We start from the raw sequence: 26,931 nt of genomic DNA on the forward strand, positions 1-26,931 counted from the left end.
AAAGGAAAGCTATAATATAACACTAAAATAAGCAGTAAGTTACCCCCTCAAGCCAGGGCTAAGTCAAAACTACAAGGAAGAACCAAAAATACCTAGAAAGCCAGATACTGCAGTTTCATTTATTTAGATGACGTAAGCGAACTAATTGGTATTTACTATTAGCTTCATCTTGGTGCGGTTACTTATAGCTTATTTCTCAAGTTTTTCTTTCACTTTATAAGGTGAGTTTCACCAGGTTTGAGGATCCTTGCAGGTGTGCTAAATTAATTTTAGCAACCATTGCGAAGGTAATCTCAGATTTAATGAAAGTACATTTGCTCGCAGCTCATTTATGGCTATTCCAGACTGATGAGCTGGTGAACCAGGGTGAAACTGTAGAATGGATGGCGTAAGAGAGCCGATTGGTTTTTGCTTAAAGCAGTTAAGAACTTAACACGCCCAAAAAGATCTCAAAATATTACTTACACCAAATTTGATTGCTTCTATTGAAGGTACACTATGCTCCCGTTTCTTTTTCGGTTTTTTCAGAAGTTCAACTATTTTGCTATCAGTTGCAGTCTTCAGGCCCGTGTCCAGATTTTCATAAAGGGAGGGGTTTTAATCATACCAGTAGAGGGGGGGGGAGAATTCAACCACCTTACAGCTTTTAGTTTTACTACAAATTGCCGATCCCAGTATGGCGTTTATTCACATGTAAGGACTGCTGTATTCTTGAAGGATACAAGTTACCAAAGTATTCCTTCGTTTCACAGATTCGCTTTAATCAAACTTTGCTTGCTTCTTTTTAATTAAATCTGTTTACTATGTGGTATATTGCAATGAGTATTAAAAACTCTTCACAAATTCTTTTATAATGTTTGTAGAATGTATATCAGGTTGTTATGTTCTGAAATAATGCTTAATAAACTAAACAAGAAAGAGCTCTTTGCAAATGCAAATTACATAGCCAAGCACAATCACTAATGCATCTTCACAGATGTAACATATGCCAAATTCACCATAAGCTCCTTACAATAAGCAATATTCTTTCTTTGCATTGGTAGATCATTCAGCGGTTCGTCCGCCATACTTTTTCCGAAATATTACATCAGTTTGTAAAGCTTTAGCAGTTGTAAATCGCAAAAAACTTCAGAGAGAAAATTAAAATAAAATAAAAACGCTGAACGCAAACTTTCTCATTAAAGTAAATTTAAGTCAAATATATATTTTCTTCATTTTGCTTATTTTTTCCCCAAGGGAGGGGTTTAACCCCTAAAACCCTCCCCTTAGACACGGCGCTGGCAGTCTTAATGAGTGATTAAAGTTTTAATGAATGATTAAAATTAACTATAGTTGGTGCAGAACTACCTGGCAGTCTCGTATTGCTGTGATTAGGATCAGAGTAGCCTTCACACTGCTGCCAGGTTAGTTTTGCCCCAACTATAGTTTTTTCAACAAGAAATATACATTTTTGTGACATAATTATGTTTTTTGACAGTGAATATCTGAAAAGTGTTGACAAGTATAATTCAGTTTTTTTGTTTGGCGGAACTTTAACGCAGGGTTGGCAAGGTTTTGGACACTATGGAAAAACCATGGCTTTTAGTGTCCTGTCCAAAATGCTTTTGTCGAAAACTGTCCAAAAGTGTCTATAACTACTTTTTTAGAGAAAACTGTATTTTGCGAGAAAATATCGAAAACAGAACAAAATGTGTCAAAGTTATGTTTTACATTGAATATTTATTCAATTTGAACATTCAATTATAAATATATATGTAACTTATTAAAACAGCTGATTCTAATCTAGTTACCTAGAAGTTGAATTGTTCATCAAAAATTTCAATTTGTATGCATGAGGGTTTTTTTTTCATAATAGTGACCTAATTTTTTGACATTAATGTATGTGTGAAAAAGAAAGTGTTCAAAATATAGTGCAATAACTGACTTAAATGCAATAAATTTTTTGTAGTTGCAGAATGTATAATATTAAAAATATGAATTAAAAAAAAGAAATTGCACAAGTTAAAAAATTTCAGTGCATACATTTAATCATCAATTTATTGTTTTTTATTCTATGATTTTAAAAAGAATTTTCATTGAAACATCATGTAAAACAAAAACTCAAAAATCATTATAAAAAAAAAGTTTTTTATTTTTTATTTAGATATTACACATTCAACAACATTCCTTTCAGTTACAAATGGAACTGAAATTAGTTGCCTTGGTAGTGTTGTGAATTTCCTTTCATAACTCTACCAATTGTTACTTAAAGAAGTTTTTATGTAATAGAGTTATTATCAATTTTTTTAATGTAAAGTATTTTTAAAATGAACATTTCGGAGAAAATTTTCGTCAAAAATTAATTAATTAAAACTTTTTATGATATTACATCCCTTTAGCTTTAGCATACTTTTGGACAGTTTAAGACACTTTCGGACACTTTTATACAATTTTGGACAGTAAAAACCACCTCTCCTGTCCTAAACCAGTTTTGGACAGTCCAAAACACAACCCTGCTTTAACATAAAAGCAGAACATCCAACCACCAGGAAGTGAAACAAAAAGGGGCACATCAAATCACTTTATCAATGTGGTTTCTAAAGGGAACTGGCAAAAAATTAAAATAGTAAAAGCAAACATATTACAAAAATTTCAAAAAAACCTTACCATGTACTCCATACAAATGTTTATTTCTCCATCGCTATAAAAGGCACCATAAAACCCAACAATATGTGGAGAATTGCACTCGTGAAGAACTTTGAGTTCTCTAATGATTTGATTTCTTATTGCAGGTTTTACTTCAAGATGAATCAACTATGAAAAGAAGAGAAATACAAAACATATTAACCAGATTCAAGATTGTCATTTGATCAATTGTAAAAACCTGGTCGCACAACAAACAATATGAATACAATATTACGATAATAGAAATTTGGGTATATATTCAGTTGCTTAAATTCTTACACTGGTACAATTGCTTGGCATGTGTTACATTGAAAAATGAAATAAACACAAGTGAAAATGTGTATAATCTGTCACAATATTGAAGTCGGTCTTGCAATTATGACAGAAACTTGTCACAGTGAGTAAATATTGTACAGTGTCTTACATCAGTGGTGTTTCCCATAGGCTATTATACTCCATATACGACGTATACTCTCGGACATTTTCAGACATATAGCGTAAACCCTCAAGCTTCAAAAGTTTTCATATTATAACAAGTTTCATATGTGTATGATCACATACACATATTGTGCATAACTGATTACTGGGAGTATACCCTCAGAAAATTTGATGGGAACATCACTGTCTTACATTATTTATATTTTTGAAATTCACTTGAGCGCAGATGCTCTCCAAGAGTCAAGTCAATATAAAGATTAAAAAAAAGAAAAAGATAAACATAAAGAGATCTGAAAAAAAATATACAGCTAATTTAACATTCTAGAAGAACAATGTGCAAGTCTTCACCACATAGCAAATGCTTACTAAGATAAACACACCAGTAGTGGCCAGTGCTTCAGTAGTGCACTTTTCACGGTTACTTATATACTTTGAAGAAAGAAATGAACAATTATAATGTGATTATTGTATTGGTATTTAATGTAACTATCATGTTAAATCAATTTTATTCCTTAGTTATTTGAATGTAAAGTAAGTAATGTAAATTCTTCCGATGGAGAGAATATCAATTGGCTACTACTAAAATTTTCAGATTTTGGAGTGGCCAATACTGGATCAAATTTAAGATTTGAGAAAAAAAATTGAACAAATTGTAATTCTGGCACTTTTAGAAAATGGAATGATTAAGGAAGATTTGGGGTATAATACGCTCATTGAGTTTCAAGAGAGGCAATTAATATTGTAGACCCACAGTTCAAAGATATACTTCACTGTAGCCACTACTGGTGTGTTTACCTTATTTTTAAAAGTAGTGCTAATTTTATTATTGTGGCAATTTTTTTTCTGCTGCACCATTTAACACTATAGTACCAGCTCTTTGGCTCTGCAGGCCAGGACAAGCTAATGTCATCTCAAAAAGGTTTCCCCATCTTGTCTGGCTAGACACGCTTTGTTCTCTGTCTTCTAGCACTTACAAGGTCTTTTTCAACACTGTCCACCTCATGGGTGGTCGGCCTCTTGTTTTATCTCCATCTGGTTGTACTAGATTGCATTTGAAAATGCAGCTGCTATACAAACCACCAAAGGCAGCATAATGCTCTATTATGAAGCCTATGTATTTGTGAAAGGTAATTAAATTAAATATTTTGAACCTCAATACCCAATTTTGTTATAACTTATTCTGATGTGCAAGTATATTGATAGATTTTGAATATTATTTTTTAAGTTTGAAAATATCTATCTTAATACTGCAAAACCACTGGTCCCAAGGTGTGTGTTATCAGTCTTCTATTGTAATATTGGTTGATCCAGCTTCAGGAGTGCCCACTATGGGGGATTATGGCGCAAGTTGCACAATCAAAACTTTTGGGAGAATTTTGAATATTTTTTTATAATTTATTTATTTAAATTTATTTATTGATTGATTTTTATTTTAAATTGTTTATTTTATTGTTTTATTTTTATATTTTACTTCATTTATTTTTTAGTTTGCGTGTGCGTGCATGTATGTCGTTAAAAGTCGGAACTTTTCTAACAAAACAAAAATAACAAAATAATATTTTTAAAAAATTTAAATAAAATTAAAAAAATAAATAAATAAAATAAAAAAGATAGCTAAAAATAAAGAGAGAAAGAGGGTTGAGAAAAATTTGGACCTGGGGGGGAGGGGGAGAATTTACGCCATTGAATTTTTGGGGAAATGGCCCCCCTGTCCAGTTTCAAGTAATTGAATATAACCCCACTAACCAAAATAAAAAGGCAATATTTTCAAAGTTTATCAAGCTTTAGGTTGCTAAAATAAATTTTAAAACTTTTACACATTCAACGTAAAATTTTTCTAAGAAAGACTTGTGCATGGTTACCTTTCTTGCCATAACAAAACCACTCCGCTTGTGCAAAACTTTGGTAACAACGCCCCCATTGCCAGCCCCCAGCTCTCCCAAATTTTCAAAATCTTCAACGCTCAGCTCTCCGACTTTTTGTTTCTGGGACAGAAATGTTTCTAATCGTCTCCTTTGCTGTTCATCGAGATCTAAACCTTCTAATGTCTTTTGAAGAGCTTCGATGCTTGTATCAAATGACCTATTAAAATGAAAACATTACATAAAGATATGCTTCAAAACAATTGTTCACTTTTTATACCAAATTCTTTTATATTTTTCAGATTATCAAGAGTTTTATGAAACTGAATGGTTTAAATTTATCATATGTGGATTTTTTTAAACTGAAGTCAGACATCATCTAGCATGATTTTTTTTTTCTTCATTGCAAAATTAAAAGTCAGAGTCTGTCTGACATATCCTTTTTCTACTAGAGAAAAGGAACTCAATTTTGAAATCTAGAAGAACCAAAACTTTTCCCCTTCTCCTTTACTAATAATAAAGCTGAATTTCTGGATCTCTGTGACGCGCTTAGCGCCTAGACTGTTCGGCTGATTTTCATGATATTTGGCACAGAATTAGTTTGTAGCATGGGGGTGTGCACCTCGCAGCGATTGTTTGAAAATTCGATTTTGCACTTTTTCTATTGCAATTTTAAGAACATTTTACCAAGCAAATTATCATAACGTGGACGAGCAAATTACCATAACGTGGACGAGCAAATTACCATAACGTGGACCAGCAAATTACCGTAACGTAGACGAGCAAATTACCATAACCTGGACAAGCAAATTACCATTACATGGACGTGCAAACTACCATAACATGGAGGAGCAAATAAACATAGCGAATTGGCGAGAAATAAATTATCCATTATTTGTACATATACAGACTAACCAAATGACCTTTTAATTTTCTACTACGGGCAAAGCTGCGCGGGTACCGCTAGTTACTAATAATAAAGCTGAAAATCTGTATGTCTGGATCTCTGGATGTCTGCCTAGACCGTTCGTAAAATTTTCATGAAATTTGGCACAAAATTAGTTCGTAGTTTAGGAGTGAACACCTTGATGCGATTTTTTGAAAATTCGATTTTGTTCTTTTTCTATTCCAATTTTTAGCCACCATTGGTTGATTTAATTCCTCTGCAGCAATACCAAATGAATTACGATAACATGGACGAGTAAATTACCATAACATAGACGAGTAATAATTACAGTAGAAGACCGTTATAACGTACACCTAGGGACCAGAGCTTTTGCGTTATACAGGTTTTTGCATTATATAGATCATTTCACAAGTTTTTGAAACTAATATTCAGAATATATCTATATATTAGCACTTCAGAATGAGTTTTATCTGCAATGAGTATTAAAGCACCAATATTACAATTAGTTATTAACAAATAAATATGTTTCACAATCAAAATCCTGCACTTCTGTTAGCTTCATGGTTTGCATAACAGCTGTATTTTCAAGAGCCATCTGGTATTTTCTGTTTACTATGAGTACTAATTTTTAATTTAAAAGCTTTGAAATAGGACGGAAAGATGAAAAACTTTCAAAATTTTAATTTGCCTAACAATTTTTATTTTTGGAAAGCAAAACAGAGGGATTTTTAAAGCTTCAAAACCTATTGTTTACTTCTGAAAAGTAGTGCGGTTTATAGAGAATTGCGTTATACAGGTCGGCGTTATAATGGTCTTCTACTGTATAACATAGACGAGCAAATTAACATAGCATATTAGCAAGAAATGCATCATCCATTATTTGTAAATATACAGGCAAGCCAAATGATCTTTTAATTTTCTACTACAGGCAAAGCCATGCGAGTACTGTTAGTAAATGAATACAATAAAATTTATTTGAAAAAAAAAATTCTCTCCTTTCTTTTTTTTTAAAAAACAATTTTGAGTGTTTAAAATTGTAAACAATCTGCTATCACTTGTTAAAAACTTAGTAATTACAGCATGTTTTGACGTTTCAACGATGCTTAATGTCATGAGTAATATTAGCATTTTGTACTAACATATATACTTGTGTATAAGTCGAGAATTTTTTTTCAAAAAATGATGTTTAAAGTTAGGGGCTAGTTAGTTAACTTATAAGCGGGGAAGAATTTACGAAAATTTTTCCCATTTTTTTCTTGGAAAAAAACACTCAAAAATGTTAACATTTTCCTGATTTTAGTCCATCCTTTTTAAGCAGATGCTAAAGAAGTATAAATACTTAAACATTCTGCTATGATTTTACAAGGTCTGACTGTAAAATAAAGAATAAATGATTACAGTAAACGGCTGTCTATTCAAAAAGTTCGGAGATCGTCGTATTCGAGAATTTTCCCAATAGTAATGAATTATTGCTCATTTTTTAAAAATAACATAATATGGCTACAGCATCAAATTGTATTGATATTGAATCAAAATAAAAACAACCAGTAAAAAATATTGTAACAACAAAACTGAAACCTTTACAAAAATCACGATCGCAAAAGCGAACCTTTTTGGTGCAAAAGAATAAAAATCGGATGTTTTTTAACATAAAAATGTCCATTGCATTTACATTTCCTCCTTTGTATAATGTTTAAATTCAGTATTAGCAGCAAAACCCTCCCCCTTTTTTTTTTTCAAAAAGTATGGACTCGACTTAAACGCAAGTTTTCAACTTTTTCCCGATTTTTGTCGACAGGGGTGTCCAAGGGCGCCCATATAGGGGGGCAAGGGGGGGGGGCTTGATCCCCCCTTGGAAATGAGAACTTCCTTGCTTTTAATACTTTTTTCTTTGCAAAAATATAAAAATATTTCTTCCCCAGTCATTAATGAATAAATAATTAAAAATGTCAAATTTTAATGACTAATCTGTCCTGAAATCTGCTTCCATGAGAAAAATATCCTGCTAAACCATAGTTAAAATTTCTGAGTCCCCCCCCCCTTACAATTTTGCATATGGGCACCCATGGGGGTGTCGACTTATACGCGAGTATATATGGTAATTGTGCGCAGTGGCGTAGCCATAGGGGGGATAGGGGGGTCAGAACCCCCCCATGAGCCCCGAAACTATGTATATATATATGTATGTATATAAATATGTATATAAGTTATAAGTATATATATATATATATATATATATATATATACAGTATAAGTGTATAAACTTGAGGGCATGGCTTTATTTGAAACTTCAGAAAAAATTAACCCCCCCCCCCCCTAGGATTTTTTCTCGCTACGCCACTGATTGTGCGTAACCAACTTTCAGTTTACCAATATGTCATTTTATTTTCTCATTAGTATACAACGCAAAGGATATCGAGTAAAAGCACAAAGTTATTTGTAGTATGAATATGATTTATTGTAAAATTCTTTCATTAAAATTAAAGTAGGCGCCAAATGATGGAGAAAATTTTGAGTGAGGACATTTAGCAGGATCGTCAAATTTTAGGCAATTGTCATTTCATTCTGGCAAGACTGGCAAGGACCAAAGTATTAAGAATCCAGAATTCAACTTCGTCAGTAACCCAACTTATAGGCGATCCGTGTCGCCCGAACTAATGAAAGAACAGATGAAACAAAATAATCTGAAATTGAGCGAAGTACATTTAAACAAAATACTGTAGACAGTAAAAATTGTATTTTGAATTCAAGAGTGAAATATAAAACTGCATAACAGAAAACTACAAAAAAAGGCACCAACAAAAATTAATTATTGTACTAATTCAACTTTATTTATTTATCGTCGCCTCAGAGCAACAGTAAAATATCTTGGTGTTATTTTTGGGATTAGATATCTTACTGTTCCTCTGAGGCAATGGTATGTACATTGAAATGGCTGTCCAGTTTAAGCAAAGTGCGGATTAATGAGGGTTTAAATTATATCATCATTATGAGCATACTCTCTCTCTCTCTCTACTGAATATGCCCTCATAATGTATTCAAATATCCCTGAAAGAAACAAGTTTAAAGCACCAAGGTATCCAAATGTAATCGCAGTTTTTGAGGGTTGGCGAGCAATAGCAAGCTGGGGAAAGATAATTTAGGAATAAAGAAATTTTTAAAAAAAGGAGGGGGGGGGGGGATATAGAAATATAAAAAAAAATTGTCTTTAACAAACAGTAGATATTTTGTTTAAATCTGATAAAGTTATTGTTATCTTCAATTGAAAAATCAATTATTTAAAACTTTTTGACACTTTCAAAGCATTTTAAAAAGCTGTGTTAGAAAATATCGAGTAGGAAACAATAATACAATGTCATAAGAAATAACATCAAAAAGCACAAATCGTAGATTACTGCAGACACGTGTTTTTGCATTACAAGGAATGCCTTTTTCAATGCAAAAGAAAGCGCTAATGGATGAAAAGACATCCGACAAAAGAAATTCGACTTTTCTCGGGTATTTTTTCATCCATAAGCTCATTTCTTTTGCATTGAAAAAGACATTCCTCGTAACGTCAAAACACGTGTCTGCAGTAATCTGCAATTTTGTGCTTTTTGACATTGTTATTTCTTATTTTACTCTTTATGTACAAAGGTACTAATTTAACTTAATAATACTGCATTTAGGATAAGTAAACATTTCAAAGACAAAGAAGCATTCGAGCCCTACATTATTTTTGACTTTGTACTCTTTACCACTAATTTTATTTTGAATTTGAAAAAAAGGTTCAAAAATTCAAAACATACGAATTACCGAAAAAATCTTTAAAACATTTAATAATGGTTTTTGCACTCAATAAGTTATCAAACCTTGTGAAGGGATAGTAAATAAGGGAAAAAATATCATCACATTCAACGAAATGCCTATTCTTCCGCACAACACCTGAAAAGCCAACAAACAGCTGTCAGCGACAATTTTCTACAATTATTTGGCCGTGTAACACATAGTAGCCATGAAATACCTTCAAAGAACATTCTAAGATGGATAGCAAATAATAACGAAGTACAATAAAAAACACACTCAATGGACATTTCATTCAAATTAATCCACAAGCTGTTGTAGCAATGACTAATAAAACTTCCTTTTTTTGATTACATACTCATTGTTAGGATCGGAAGATGATGATTGATCATACGGCTCAATGGATCCTGGTGGAAGTTTCAAATTAAATTTGTTTTTTGCAGCATATTTACTCATGTTTAAACTGATAGACTATAGAAACAAACAAACAATAGGATAATTAAAAGCTATTAAAGGGTCCAAGGCACGCCATGGAAACAACAAACAATTGAAAACAGTCAAAGTTGCAGTTCATCGATTAAGTATTTGAGAAGGAAACGATTTTTCACTGTCGCTGACGGAAATTTTTCTGGAAAATCATACAGGATTATAAAAAACAATTTCATCCTTGTTTATGTCACACATAAAATTAAATCAGTGCATTGTTAGTGCCACTTGACAATCCTGCATCATATGACGCTCGCATAAAATTTCTTATCGCAAGACAACAAATGTCCCCATTTTGTTGGAAGTCCCTACTTTCAACAATGTGTCCTCATCCAGCGTGTCTCCACTTTTTAAATTCTGCCAAAAATTTTCACGGAACCATTTATAATATTTAAAATACTCGGCCAAAAAGTCACCCATTTACAACCAGGGAGGGATACAAGGAAGGGGCTATGGGTGCATTCGCCCCTTCCTTAAGGGACTCTCCACTCAAAAAAAGCAAATTCAGACTAGTTTCACTGATGTTGTGAGAAGGTAGGTTTGAGTTTAGGACCCTATCTCGGAACTGTTTCGGAATTAAAGTCCAAAACCTTTGTGATCAATAGTTTTAAATCAGTACCGTTGACAGTGTTATTTCCATTAATTTTTCTGAGGGTATACTCCCAGTAATCCATTACGCACAATACGTGTCTGCGATCATATAGTATGTCGTAATATGAAAATTTATGAAGCTTGAAGGTGTACGCTATTAGTGATGTGCCGGATCGTTAAAAGGGTAGATCCGCGGATACGGATCCGGATCACTAGTGTCAAGATCCACGGATACGAACCTCAAAAATTCTTTACACAATTCAACTATCCAAGTGTAAAATTTGATACGGAAGGGATTTCCGTCAGGGTATTGGCACTGTTTCTTCAAAAAATGTCATTTACGGCGAAAATATAATCAAGGCTATGATTTACTCTTTAAAGAAATCTCCGTTAAAATTGAAGGAGAGTTGGAAGGAATGGGTCAGCGCTGCATTAATGCTTGAATAGAAAGTGAAATATTATTTCTAGCCTGCTCGGTAGATCTAGGATACAGGAGCAAGAGTGTAAAGTTGCTAATGGACAGGCTAGAAATAATTTTTCGCATTTTATTTCAGCATAAATGCAGCGCTGACCCATTACATCCAACTTACTCCGACCGACGAAATAACAGAGCCAGGAACACCTTTACAAACAGTAAATAGAGAATTTAGTCTCTCTCTCTTTTTTTTTTTTTTTTTTTTTTTGAAGGATGCCGAGAAAAACTAAAATGAAGAATAACACAAACCTCAAAACAATAACAAAAACTAATATTAAATTAAAAATTAAAAAAAAAAGTCCCTGAGGACCGACCTCATATTAAGATGAATTTCGCCAGTCAGAACACACATTGTTAACAAATATGAACTGACAGCAGATAGAAATTTTAAATCATTGAGCTTTTTCTCCTTATTTTCAGACTATGAAATCGCTACCAATCACGTATATAAAGGCTTAGAATTGCATTTAAAATTTACTTAACAAGATTATAGCTCCTACTGTACATAACTTGGAAGTTCCAAACAAATATCAAACGCAGAAAACTTAATTCTTTCAATCAGGGGCAATATTTTTCTTGTACGAATAAGTTTTTACCACCATAATTGTGAAAAACGTTAAGTCGGTATTAATTAATATCCCCGGTAATTAAAGTTCTACAAAAACGAGGCCAAGCTAAGAACACTTCCAATCAAATCACTTTTTGAACGAAAAAAAAAATCAAAATCGGTTCATCTGTTTAGGAGCTACAATGCCAGAAATAGACACACAGATACACCCTTTTAAAACTTATTACCCCTTCCTTTTTGCGTTGGGGAGGGGGTACAAATTGATACATTATAACTTAAATAGGGAATAAAACCTAATTTAAACGGAATTTAAGAGTCTTTTATTCAAATATTTAAAAAATTTTAGAATAGAAAAGATTCGTTTAAGATCCGTCAAAAAAGTAACGGATACGAAGACGGATACGGATCTTTATTTTCCCTCGGATATCCGCGGATACGGATATCCGGAATATCAATGTACGCTTACGTTTAAAAATGCTTGAGAGTGTACGGCGTATATGGAGTATACCCTACGGAAACACCACTGACTGTTAAATAACTTTAAAAAAAAAAGAAAAAAAAAAGAGAAGTATGTATCGTAATGCAAAAGCAGATAAAAGAAAAATAAAGAAGTTTTCCCACAATAAATAGATTCACAATAAAAATTCATGATAAATCAATTTATATTTTTTACTCTGAAATATGCATAAGTATTGTCATTTTATACCAATTGATTGGTTTGTTTCATTTGCTTAGATGTTTTGTAATTATTATTGGGTTAGTGTAGTGATTTATTTCCCAAAAATGTATGTTGTTTCTTTTATTTGCAACAGTTAGAAATACGTCTAAATATAGGTTTTTTATTCCAATTTATATTATTGTGTCATTTGTTTACCTTTTTATCAAAGAAAATCAATACTACTGTTAATCATTCGTGTGAAAAATGATTATTAGATTATAAATAAGAAATATGCACTTCCCGTTTATCTTAACTCATTTCACAATTTGCAGTAAGCAAAATTTATTTCGTACTTTCTTTTACGTTATGATTTAAATTTCAAAAGTATTTTCTTTATACCCATACAAATAAATTTTCATTTTCCTTTCTTATCTATATACATTGCGCAAAGGCGCGGCGAAGGGGGGAGGGGGTGGAGGGAGAGTCATTGGTTTTAACATAAATGCAAATTCTAATACAGTAGTTTATACATATGAAAGGGCTGTTTTGATCAAAAAATTCCCTTCAGAAGGTCTTTTAATCAAAAATCCCCTTCAGAAGGTATTTTTGATCACCCCCCCCCCCAGAAGGTAATTTTGATTTAAAAGAAACCCTCCGCAAGGAATTTTACATCAAAAACCCCCTCTAGAGGTATTTTTGATCAAAAAAACTCCTCCAGAAGGTATTTTTGGCTGCTCTAGTGATATTGCGGGAATATAATATTTAATGTGTCATATGAATAAATTTTAATTTAATTTACAATTTAAGAACTATTTGCGTTGATATTAAAACTCAAACGATATCAGGTTTTAATTGAGAGATGTATCAGATACATCTCAAAGCAGTAAAAACCAACTGCTTTCTCAATGGATTTATAAAAAAAAATCTAAATTTTTACTCACGGTAGAACTATTATGAGATGTAAACAAACCGCCTTCGCGGGCGGCCATGTTGAATGAGCACGCAATCCTTGTGTTAAGATGGCTGTGATGTAGACTTGCCTGATTTCTCAAATGTTCAACCGGGACACCGGACTGCTCCCCCCCCCCCCCCAGCGTCGCTAGTACTCAAAAGGGTCCACACTTTTGGTTGCTTTTTGGAGTGTTTTATTGGGCTGTGCTAATTATGAACCTAATACAGGGATAGTAGAAAATGAGATAAGCAAATAAAATGTGAACATTTCACTCTTTAGATGTAAATGTTTGCAATTTATTTTAGTTAGCAAAACACTTTGATTGAGGAATAAAGAATTGAACAATATTTAGATACTAGTGGTACCCGCACGGCTTTGCCCGTAATAGAAAAATTAAAGGGTCTTTTGGTTCGCCTGTATATTTACAAATAATGTATGGTGAATTTTCTCGCCAATTGTCTTGTACCCATGTTACAGTTCCACGTTTTGATAATTTCGCATCCCGCCAATTGGCTTGTGCCCATGTTACGATTCCACGTTATGATAATTTCGTAACTTACTCGTCCATCTTATGATAATTTTGTTCTTAAAATTTGAATAGAAAAAGATCCACATCGAATTTTCGAAAAATCGCTTCGAGGTGAACACCCCCATGCTACAAACTAACTTTGTGCCAAATTTCATGAAAATTGGCCGAAACGGTCTAGGCGCTATGCGTGTCAGAAAGATCCAGACATCCAGACATTCAAACATCCAGGCAGAGAGACTTTCAGCTTTATTATAAGTAAAGAAGATACTTTTCATTTTATAGGATTTTTGAAGACAATCTTTTTTGGTTTAATCTTGTTGTAAAAATCCTCACAAGCTAATTTGGTAATTATTTTACTAGTCAATGTTACAAATGATAAAGTAGTTATCCAAAAATAATCCCTCACAATTAATCATTTTTAGACCTTTTTGGTCCTTTGTAATCAAATTCATCATTCCGGGACGTGAAGTAAACCGGCCGGGACACCGGGATTTTGTCTGAAAACCGGGACTGTCCCGGTCAAATCGGGACGTCCGGCAAGCCTACTGCGATACATAGTAAAAAGTATGTAATAAAAATTAATCGCCATCCTTTGAAAAATTTTCGGATCTGTCCTTGTTTACAACTGTCCAACAATCAGATATCTACCATTATCCGCGCAAAACTGAAATGTTTTTCTGCTATGATTAATTTCGTATTAGTTCTCCGCAAAGTAGCGTATCTAAGCTTCGTGCTTAATGCAGTTTTTGTTTGTTGAGGTTTGCAATCTGAGTGTTTCGCCTCCCCTTACATACAATGCCGAGAGAGCCAAGGCGGGCCCGTATTCGGTTATATCGTCGGGCCCCTCCCCCCCCCAAAAAAAAAAAAAAGAAAAAGAAAGGGATGGGAGGGAATCAAAACTGCTTGCTAGAAAGCAATTAACTTTATTTAAAGTGCCACAACAGTAAATTTCAAAAGAGTAAATTTTACTTAATCTTTACGTTTTCTCTTATTCGGATTTTTTTTTCACCCCTTTTTCTTTCTTTCTTTCTTTTTTTTTTTTGAGACATCACGATTGCTTATTTTGTTCTCATTTGACTGTTTTGATGTTCCTATGGTTTTATTTTCCCACCGCCTCCCTCTGCAGCACCACCGTCGACCGGCCTCACGATGCTGCTCCTCTAGCGGAAACCGTCTCCAGGTTGCGTCCATATCCTATATACACGCACACACCTACATACACATACACACACACTCATGCCTGCACACATACACAAACACACACGCACACACACATACATACGCACTCATGCCTGCACACAGACACAAGCACATACACATACACACACACTCATGCCTGCATACAGATAAACACACACGCATACATACACATACCTACACACACGCATACCCACACACTCATGCCTCGACACAAACACACACGCCTACACACACACACACACTCGTGATTGCGAAAAACATAATTTGAATTCAAAATGCCATAATTCAAATTAATTTTTCTTTCTTTCTTTCTTTCCTTTCTTTTTTTGTACCAGTATGCGTTACCTTCATAGCGGTACTACGGCGGTAACGCAACTAAATGCCAATAACTTTCCCTTTTCAATAAGTTCCTAAAGAAGAAATACTATACACTTTCAAAACCAGTGACGAAGTCGCCAAACCGGAGCTCATCAATAAGTTTGAAAACTGAAGCAACTGTCAATCAACCAACTTTTTTTTAAATTTCTTTTTTTTTTTTTTTTTTTTGCTTCAAATATTTTCCATTATGAAAGGGGGAGGGAGTAGGTGCCCCTTGCCCCTTCTGGTTACGCTCATGTTCGCAAGCCTCTATTGCGCGCTGGGTTCCTTAACGGCACCGGTTTGTCACAATTGGTTTTAACAGTGTGAAATTTTCTGCATAAATTTAAAAAAAAAATGTAACGTCAGAGAAATTGTGAAAGGATGTCTGTGGCTTTTCCCCGTCCAAAAGACCCCACAGCACCTACAGCCTTGGAAATTTGGTGCAAAATTGCTTCGAACCCCGGAGGTTTACCCCTCCGGTGGTCTCTCCGGGGTAAGTTTTTTTTATTTTTAAGCTTCGATTTTTTTGTTATTAATTTTTTAAGCAAAAATTTACATAAATTCCCTATAAAAATGGTGAAAGATTTCCCACATCCCCTTACATTCTATTTCGTGGGAAAGTGCTTTCTTTCTTTTTTTTTTTTTGGCATCAGATTAAGCTTGTTCCAATTTTCTCAATTTGCTATGCTCAGAAGCTAGTTTGGACAGCGGGGGAAAATGATCTGGAAGCCTTAAAAAAAAAAAAAAAAAAAGTATTGTTATGCGTACTTAAACTAACTTACCTTTTTCTTCGGGTAGGAGTGAGACTTTCTCCTAATTATGGGACCCTTAATTAAATTCTATTTTTTGCGGGGATTTAATAATCTAATAAATAGAACTGAAAAAAAAAAAAAAAAAGATTTTCCCGACTTTTGCAACCCTGCAATTTCTATTTCATGCCTGAGGTCTGAACCTCATAATCTTGGACCTTATTTTCTAAGTAGTAAATAGAACTAAATTGCATTGGAGTGAATCATATAAGCAGTTTATTTGTTCTTCTTTTTAGTAACTATTATGCCAATGAATTTTTCTATAATAAGGGGGGGGGGGGCAGCTAACTTCCACCAGAATTACGACCCCCCCCCCCCCCCGCGCTTGCCAGAGATTTCAGAGGATATACAGTGAAATCCCGTCACAACGAACTTCAAGGGAATTGGAAATTTTGTTCGTTGTAACGAGAAATTCGTTGGAAAGGAATTCAAACAAAGTAAAGAAAATAAATCGGGACTGAAAATTTGCTTCGTTGAAGGGGATATTTCGTTGTATTGGTATTCGCTGCAATGGGATTTCATTGTTATTAACAGGGTTGTCGGGATGTCAGGTTTGGCAAATTTTTGCCTTTATTGCTACTTTTGATCACATTTGGATAGAAAAAATTTAAAACCCCTTCTCTCCATAGTGACGCCACTGATTTCAGTATGGTTGCAATTAAAGACTTCCAATAAATGTAAGAGGGAGAGCGGTTTCACTTCAGATTGGCTGCGATTGGAACTGAAAAGGGGGGGGGGGGGGCAAAAAAAAAAAAAAAAAAAAAACCCCGACAAGTAAGTGGCAGCAAAAAAATGGGGGAAAAAGGTGCAAAGTTTTGATAGGGTTGGTTTTGAGAGCAGATGAGGGGTAATTGATGTAAATCTAACAACTTAACTCACGTTTTTCTTAAGATTTTGATGAATTTAGTACACAATAACTTTCCCCGAAGAAACACTTACATTAGACATGAATTAAACTTGCATTATTTACCCAGATTACCCAGACACGTTATTGAGATGTCACAAAGTCTTGGTAATAATTTCATCAAACAAGTATGGCTTGTGTTTAAGTAAAACAGCTGATTTACTAATATCTAAACAATGAATACATAAACTAAAAGTTACTGTTTGTGTTAAATAATATTTCATAAACAAAATAAAACAAATAATTATGTTCTAAAAATTTTGACATTTCTGCTTTTTTTTAAAAAATAATTTCTAGTTTTAGTTCCTAAATTGGAAAAAAAAAGAACCATAAAAAGTGCCCCCCCCCCCCTCCGATAAGACAACTTTGTCGCTGGACCCAGGGCCTGACCTGGGTACTGAATAGGCCATGGCCTAGGGCCCCTAAATGTCAAAAATTGGTTTGTCCAAAGGCTAAAACTATAAAGTTTAAATACAGGGGTCCCCATAAATTGCTTGGCCTCCCCCCCCCCCCCCCCCCACCGAATCGTCACCATTGATTTTCCTAAATTTTCACCTGGAACCTCGGTGCTTCGACCCGACTAGCAGTAACAGCTTTGTTTTCTTCAATTCTACGATAGATGACGCCACCAGTATCGTCTACTTTCATTCCCCAATTCGAAACCTCCGAATACCAGAGCTGCCCAAGTTGCGTGATTTGTGGCTTTGAGGCTGAAGTTTTATTGTCCTCCTCTTGATGAGACATTTGTCCTTTGATTTATTCCGCGAACAAAGTGTCAGAGCATAAAAACAGCTGCACAAAAGACGGAGAAACAGAAGCATTTAAGAGGCGGGTATCGCAAGGCGTAAAACCGCCTGCTCATAAATCGAACAAAACATTAATCCTCTCTAAAAAGATGATTAGGTTAAGCTACACGGTTTTATGGGGCTTTGAATCCAACGTCAGAAGCTTATCCTGTCGAATGGTTGTGCGGGAATTTCGCTTTTTAATCGTTAGTTTGAAAAGAGCTATTTGAAAAATCAAGTTCGAATTCGAAATTGCATTTGTTGTTCCCTAAACGTGTTTTGAAATTAAAATAAAGGGATTAATATGTCTTTAAAATACGCCAAAACAAACACAAGCCGAAAAGAAATGAAAATGTTTAATTTTGAAAAGGGGTCGTTCGTAAATTCTGTCTCACTTTTTTCAAGCACATTTGACCTCCCCCCTCCCTCCAATTTTTTTCATAAGGTCACACCTTCACTCCTCCCCTTGAGTTGTCAAGTGCCATGCTTATAAAAGTAGGGGAAGTGAGGCAAAATGAAATATCGGGGCAAAGTGAAATATTGAAATATTTACTCAGCTTATAGTTCCACCAATCTGGCAGTATTTTAACTATGTTGTAGCACAGGGCTGTCCAACTGGCGGCTGCCAACACATATTGTGCGGCCCGCCAACTTCTTATTCAGCGCATTTCTTTTGTCGACATTTCATGGTATCAAGAAGCAACCGAGAATACCATTCATGGTCAAGCCAGGGTGTCCGAAATATCCTTTTGACGCTTTTTTACTCCTTTCATTGTATTGGGAGAGAAAGGTACAGGGCATCTACCGGTCAAGGTCAAGCAGTCCTACTCTGCACGCTGGAGTCCAAACGGATTCCTAGAAATAGTACTACCTCGCGTTGGCGGGGGGGGGACGGGGAGGGAAGAGAGAAACATTTCAGATAAGCAAAACCTGCCTGCAATTGGTCGGGGGGGGGGAGAGAGAGAAACATTTCAGATAAGCAAAACCTGCCTGCAATTGGTCGGGGGGGGGGGAGAGAGAGAAACATTTCAGATAAGCAAAACCTGCCTGCAATTGGTCGGGGGGGGGGAGAGAGAGAGAGAGAGAGAGAAACATTTCAGATAAGCAAAACCTGCCTGCAATTGGTCGGGGGGGGGGGAAGAGAGAGAGAAACATTTCAGATAAGCAAAACCTGCCTGCAATTGTTCGGGGGGGGGGAGAGAGAGAAACATTTCAGATAAGCAAAACCTGCCTGCAATTGGTCGGGGGGGGGGAGAGAGAGAGAGAGAAACATTTCAGATAAGCAAAACCTGCCTGCCAATTGGTTAAAAATGAAGACCTCCTCACTGACTCTACGGCCTTTGTTGATTTCGAAACAGAAATTGAGAGCTTGCTTTCGTCAACTCTCTTCTTTTTTCCGTTGATGATATCGATGTTGACATTCCTGCCCTTGTAAAGAAGGCGGATCGGTCTCAGTTTTCCCATTAAAATGTAAGCAAATTGTTTTACAATCCTTCTGTTTCATTTTTTATAATTAATAACTAGCTGCGTGCCCGGCGTTGCACGGGCTACCTAAAAAATGTAAGAGCAGTCCAGTTGATGCTTTTGTAGTACACTGACACTAGTTTCTAACGCGTTAAGGAATAAATAAATGCGCGTATAGCAAGGTTTGCAAAACACCAGTAAAACATATTTTTGCCAAAACACCTCATCAACGTTAATAATCGTTATCAATGATACAAGTTATGAGTACATTTTCAGTCAGCACAAAAGGGGAAAATATATGCATTATCAACTATAATCTTTACTCACGTTAAACTGAATTACATCTGATAGACTATCAGGGCCGATCCTAGCAGGTGTGCAGAGTGTGCGCCGCACAAGGGCGGCCAAAGCAAGGGGCGGCCGCAGGCCGAATCATACAGTTCTTATAATCAAGCAAAATTCTTCAAGAATTTCTCACAAGATAACTTATAATAAGTAGAATAAATATGACGATTTTTAAATGTTCAATTGTCGAAGTATGTGTCGATTTCCCAACAGTATAGCATAGTTTAAGAAAAATAGAATGTTAGGAAACATTGTGTTGGTTCATTGTCCATTAATATCCTAATATTAATACACCTTTTATATATATCTAATTAACCTTTTAGACGGCACCATGAAATGGTGCCGTCTAAAAGGAGCACCGAGGGCAGCCACTGATGTTTACCCCCCAAGCTTTAAAAGACCTAAACAATGAAGACATATTTCATTTATTTAAAAAAAGCTTTACTGATTAGATATTCTCGCAAGCATTTCAAATAACAAACTATGTAACAAACTCTGTTTAACAATCGTGGATGCGTGGAGAGAAATTGGAAAATTACGACTCCCTTGAGAGTGACATATATGAATGACGAGCTAAAATGTTGTACTTTTCCCTCTTTACGACAATTTTTCTGATTAAAATATTGAATGAACTGCCCGGTTTCAGACCAGGTAGGAGGACAGAGCCCTTGCCCCAGGAAGTAAATTTAAATGTGGCTTCAAAATGAAGATCCAAAAGGATGCCATGACCTCTTTGGCGAAATTAAAGAAGGTTTATAATTGCGTTTCTAGGACTTTACTTTCGGAAAATTTCGCTGGTTGAACCATCGATCTTAAGGACCCAATTAAGTCTCTGATTCACCTCTTCCACCTTAACTTAATAAAACATAGCCTAAAAATGTTGGCTCCAAAATCCAAAACGTATTTTCAGACGACAGCCCTTCCTATCATCAAACGTCATATCAAATTGCTTTGGCATTTTTCGAAATTTTTGCAGTAAAGAACCCCGAAATCCATTCGCAAACATTACTACCAAAGTCTCAATTAGCGTCTTTAGACAAGCCCCTAATTCCACCCCCTCTCACTTAACGTATTGAAAAACAAACTAAAATTGCGTTTTTCAAACATCAGTTTAAAGAACTTTTGGCGAAAGACCAAGGTTCCCCATTTTCTCCAACGCAATCACTATAATTGAAAATTTCGTTTTTAGACGGTTTCGTGGAGTTACAGCTTCCTGCCTTAACTAGCCTGAAATTGACTTCAGCTTCAAAAACAGAGTTCGTGAGGGCACTCTGAACCCCGCCCGCTCTTAGTCCCATCGTTATCAAACAATGCTTAAAATACGATTTTGGGACTTATATTTCTAAAGAATTCCGGAGGAGAACTGCTAGGTTTATGTAACTTTTCACTGCGCTAGGGCATATCCATCAATCGTCGAGGTGAGGTGGATAAAAGTCCATAGTTATATTTTTCAGATATTAATGTTGAAAAATATCCGAAAGATCCGTAGAAGCTTCCCAGTTTTGTTAACGTCACCAAAGGTAATATAAAATTGCGATTTTAGAAATATCCGCTTAAGAGCTTCAAAATCTTTCCTTCCCAAAAATAGCCTATAATGGATTTCAGTTCCGAAAAATATTTTGGTTCGGAATATTTTCACGTTTCCCCTAGTGTTTTCAAATCTAGCCAAAAACGGGTTTTGGAAAAAATAGTGCCGAGAAAAAATAGTTACCGGAGGATAGCCGCCAGATCCCCTACCGTCACCAAAGACGGCCTAAATTTGCGTTTTAAACATATTTCGAAATCTTTCGATGGAAGACGATTGAATCTCTCTCCCTCTAGCAACGTCAACAAAGGTAACCCAAAATTGCGGGTTTAAAATTTCAGTTTCGGAGATTTTTCGGGAAGAACGCCGATCCTTCCTAAGCTACGGTCTTAAAAAATAGCTTCAATTTTGAAAGAATTTTAGGAAAGAACTGCAACATTACTTTCGCCCAAAGTCGCGAAAAAGTTCCTAAAATAGCGATATTTGACGTCAATTTCGAAAATTTCTCCATGCACCTTGAATCTACTCGACTCTTTTGTCCTTGCAACCAAACACAACTAAAGATTAACTAAAAAGATTTTTCATACACCAATTTCGATAATTTTCTTGGAGCAATCCTCCTCCCCTGAACCCCTGACACCTCCCCCCACGCTTCCCCCTTCCTCCGTCCCTTCTCTGATGTCACCGAAGAAAGACTATAAAATGCGTTTTTACGACTAGTAAATTTTGGTATCTATTACTTTCTTCAAAGATATAAATTGTACCTAAGGAGTTTCTTACTATAAATTTTTTTTTCCTTTTTATAAGATCACTCTTCTGTCCCCCCCCCCTTTTTTTATTTGAACTTGGCATAGAAATTTTAAAAAAGATTTATATAGACGTTAAAGAGTAGTCAAAATTTGCAAATTACTCTTGAGGGCGGCACATTAGATCTTTGCACACGGGCGGCCGACAGTAGGGGAATAATGAGAGTTCTGCAACAGGAGGCGGTGGCGGTAGTATGCATCTGCAATCCGCCTCCCCCTCCCACTCTTCCTCCCACCGCCTCCTCCACTTCCTCCCCACCCCCTCCCGACCTTGGGGTTGACCCTCCCCACGACCGGGGCCGCCGCGAGAACCCGTAGAAGGTGACGAGGGTTTTTCCCGCGTTTTAGATATTTTTCCCGCGTTTTCGGACTTAGAATATTTTGAACTTGTTGTCATGGTATCCACAAAGTTTTTACTTTTTGGATGGCAACACTTGTTTGAGTTTCGGTTTTGGAATGGCAACACTTGTTGTCATGACAACCAGAGTTTTTAGTTTTCGGTTGGCAACACCTGTTGCTATGCTTTAACTTATGCGGTGTTTAACGTTCATGGCGCCATCTATTGAGAGGTTTATTTTTATTTTTTTATTTCTACGAATTTAATTATTTTTATTTTTACAGAGTGTTGAAGTTGGGAATCGAACACCCAAACTTTGAGTTAGCAAAAACATATGCTAACCACTATGCTATATTTTTCATTACTCTTTCAGTCTTAATGTGAATCTGTACCATGACAACGAATATTACAATTAAATTAATTTTAAAACCATCAGTTAATTTACTCTTTAGTACTAATCATGGCATATCATTAACTGAATTTCAGCTCATAATTGAAACTATCATCATTATTATTATTATTTTTCATAATAACAAAGTTTTCACTTAAGTAAAGATTTATTTAAATACAACCCATTCGAGATTTTAGATTTATTTCAATGCTTTGTGGACTTGAAATATATTTTAAACTTTGATTTTCTTTTTCATGCATTTCAAACTTTATCCTTTTTATTTTTTCTAACTTGTTAAATTTTCTTTTTTCTTTGTCAAATTTACAAATAATTTTTCTAACTTGTAAAAATTTCGAAGAAATAATTTTCTTAACTAATTTTTTTTTTTTTTTTTGACTTTCATACAACAAAATATTTTTTCTTATTTGTTAAATTTTCTAAGAAATAATTAACTTAAATATTCTTTCATACATTTTGAACTTTAACGTTTTTTCCTGTCATTTAGCACTTTGATTTTTTTTTTTCACTATTTTAGCGTTTTTCAATTATTTTCAGTCTTTAACTATTTTCTTAACTTTTTAGTCTTTAACTAATTTCAAGCATTTCAGACTTAGATTATTTTTTCGTGATTTCGATTTTTTTTTAGTATATTTTAGAGTTTGATCATTTTCTCGCTTGTTTTTACTTTATCGTTTTTTTTTTTTCCCGATATTTTTAAACTTAGAAATTTTTCACAAGTAGTGACAGGAATCGAACCTTCAAATTTTTCAAAACGTTATCATGTCTTCAATTTTTGCAATCATGTCAAACTTGCAATCAATTTACTCGTAGTAGTAATTAACACTTATCATTAACAAATTTTCTCAGATTTTAAAAAATCAACTTAATTAATTTTTTCCAGTAAGCAAATTGCGCACTCAAGTTACATTCCAACACTGCATATATGTTTCAAGAGTTTCATTGAATTTATCACATTCCATTTAATTAACTCTAATAATTACTTTTTCATTAATACTTAACTTAATCATTTTATCATACATTTATTCCAGTTACAAAATTATGCTTAAAAGTTATTTATTTTTCTTAGCACAAGAGATTTTAACATGTTCCTACTAAAATGCTTTTCACTCTAGTTTGAGTTTACTAAAATAGCAACTCATTTACGATTTAGATTCATTTAATCGTCTTTGATTCTTTTTTCATTGTTAATATTTTACATTATCACATACGTTATTATTTTTATACATTTATCCATTTAATTTTCCAAAATCTACAATCAATTTACTCTTCGTATTAATTAACACTTATCACTATCAAATATTTTCATGAATTTTAAAAATTATCTTCTTAAATAATTTTTTACTGTAACCAAATTTCCCACTCAAGTTATATTTCATCACTACATATGCTTTTCATGAGTTTCATTTAATTTATCGCATTTCATTTAATTAACTCTAATAATTATTTTTTATCATCGATATTTAAGTTAATCATATTTTCCTTTATTTATTTTTCATGCAAACACTCTTGATGGAATAAAACAAATTTTTAAACTTTCATGAATTAAATCCCCTCTGACTATTTTATTTTACTTTACCATACTTTACTATTTTACTTACTGCGTTTTACTATTTATCATTCATTACAGCTTTTCCAAAATATTACTTTACAACCAACTAATTTCATTAACAGAATTTTCATTACAATTTATAAATTTCACTTTTATTTAATTATTTTTACCTACGCTAAAATAAAACACATCACATAAAAAAGTTAAACATCAATGAAGAACCCGAGAAATGTTAAAATTATAAGTCAAGTATCAAAACTTCATGTCAGCAAATTTTAAAAATAGACTTACCGAAAAATAACTTCTACTGAAATTCATTTCAAAACTTGGAATCAATTTACTCTTAGCATTAATAAACACTTATCATTAAGAAATTTTCATGGATTTTAAAAATCAACTTATTTAATTTTTTCCAGTAAGAAAATTTCGCACTCAAGTTACATTTCATCACTTTATATGCTTTTCAAGAGTTTCATTTAATTTATCACATTTTATTTAATCAACTCTATTAATTATTTTTGATTAGTATTTAACTTAGTCATTTTATTGCATAGTGTTTTACTTTATTATTATTATTTTTTTTTCATACAAGCACTCTTGTTAGAATAAAACAAAATTTTCAACCTTCATGAATTAGAATCACTTTGGCTATTTCATTTTCCCAATAATATTTTACTTTAACAACTAATTTCTTTAACAAAATCGATATCATTTATTTTAGTCTTTATCCTTTTCGAACGATACATTCAAATGGACAGCTATACGTTAAATTAAGAAACTTAATCTAAATTTTGACAAATTAAGTTATAGCTAAATACTGACTAAAATTAAGTACAAAAGACTAACCTTTTTGGGGTGAAATCCCTCAAGTACCAGCTATCGCGAAGTTATTTAAAAACAGTGAATGAAATTGTAATAAGTGGATTGTTAATTATAACTCAATCTCACAAAATTACAATTACACGCATGTTTTATTTGAAATCACTGCATACGGCTGGCTGCCCATCGTCGATTTGCAGAACGCATGCCGTGATATCGCAAATCAACTCGGCTGTTGAAAAAAACTACCGTAATGCTACAGCACTTCGGATCGTCCACACTCACCGAGACGAATTGAGAAAATGACTTTATCAATATTGCTATCTACCCCTTTACCGATAACAGATAACAAACCCCACGTGCGAGTATTATTCACCACCTGGCCTACGTCTTTCAAGTGATGTCACTGTTTCTGACCAATTAAAATTAGTTCACGTTTCTCAAATATCAAGCACATAGATCGGCAATAGCCTGATGTCTGGTTTTCCAAACAAAATTTTAGATTTTAATTCGTAGTTTCGAATTAATTTCTTTTTCATTTCAAACTTATAAAAAAAAATTTCCAGCTTGTAAGAATATTTCTTTCAAAAACAGATTTTTGATTCAAAACAGTATTTTTTCAAACTTGTAATATTTTTCTACTTAGAAAATGAAATCAAAAATTTTTGTTTTCTTTAATCATATAAAATGTTTTTTAAGAAATAATTTCTCAAACTTGTAATATTTTTCCACTAATTAAAAAAAAAAAAATCAATTTTTTTTTTTCAATCATATAAAAATAAATTTTTATTCTTACAACAATAAATTTTTCCGCAAAAATATTTTTTTCAAATCAAAATAATAATAATAATAATATTTTTGTAACATATTGTTTTTTTTTTCCTTTCAATCTTTTTTTTTTTTTTTCAAAAATTTTCAAACTTACAAAATAAAATTTTTTCAACTGAATCTTCAAACGAAATGATTTAATTAAATTTAAAACTCAATATCACTTTACTCTTAGTATTAATAACCAATAGCACTTAACCATTTACTCTTTGCACTCTAAGTATTAATTAACACACACGCATTACAAATAATAATAATAATGTTTAAGATACTTACAAATCATCCACTCAAGCTTTCAAATATCCATCTAGCATGTTATTGTTCATTCGTGTGAGGGAACTTGTAATAAAACTTTCCTTATCAACCGAAATTATAAGCGAAAATATCGCATTTTTTTAGCACTTAATATAATCCTACAATTAACAAATTGGTTTTAACTTTGAATTTAAGAAAAATAAAAACTATTACACACTTAGTAACATATCTATCGATGTATATTATTTCATGACAAATCACAAATAGGTGAGGATCTTTTATCGATCATGTGACCAACTAAGTTAAGAAAGAGCGTTCTTATCTCATATGAGAATTTATAAGTCTTTAATATTTCTCTTTAATGTAAGTGTATTGATACGTACGAGTTTGTGTATGTGAATATAACTGTGTATTGTTTTCAAACCATTGTCATGTTTAAGCTTTACGGTTCTAATTTTGACTTTCCACTTAGCATTATTTGAAGTCCTTCGCATGCATTAAACTATAGAAATATTACAAAAATTATATTTTCATTCAGTCTTAATTACAAAACCATACAATAAGATGAAGACAACACCGATAGTATAAAGATTACTTACAATAAAGTGCATATAAAAAAT

General features: G+C 33.6%; 1 protein-coding gene across 1 annotated transcript in view; it reads right to left on the bottom strand.

The window, feature by feature from the left end:
- LOC129224730 (dual specificity mitogen-activated protein kinase kinase 1-like) overlaps positions 1 to 10,198 on the bottom strand; it is a 34,251-nt gene extending 24,053 nt beyond the window's left edge. Inside the window, exons 1-3 of the mRNA XM_054859279.1 lie at positions 10,013 to 10,198; positions 4,965 to 5,184; positions 2,647 to 2,793 (exon numbers count right to left, since the gene is read on the bottom strand). Coding sequence (XP_054715254.1) covers positions 2,647 to 2,793; positions 4,965 to 5,184; positions 10,013 to 10,110 — 465 coding nt within the window. The 5' untranslated portion in view covers positions 10,111 to 10,198. The remainder of the gene's footprint in view (positions 1 to 2,646; positions 2,794 to 4,964; positions 5,185 to 10,012) is intronic.
- Between the last annotated feature and the right edge of the window lie 16,733 nt (positions 10,199 to 26,931).

Source organism: Uloborus diversus, chromosome 6 (genome assembly GCF_026930045.1).
Source record: "Uloborus diversus isolate 005 chromosome 6, Udiv.v.3.1, whole genome shotgun sequence".
In the NCBI taxonomy this organism is placed as follows: domain Eukaryota; kingdom Metazoa; phylum Arthropoda; class Arachnida; order Araneae; family Uloboridae; genus Uloborus; species Uloborus diversus.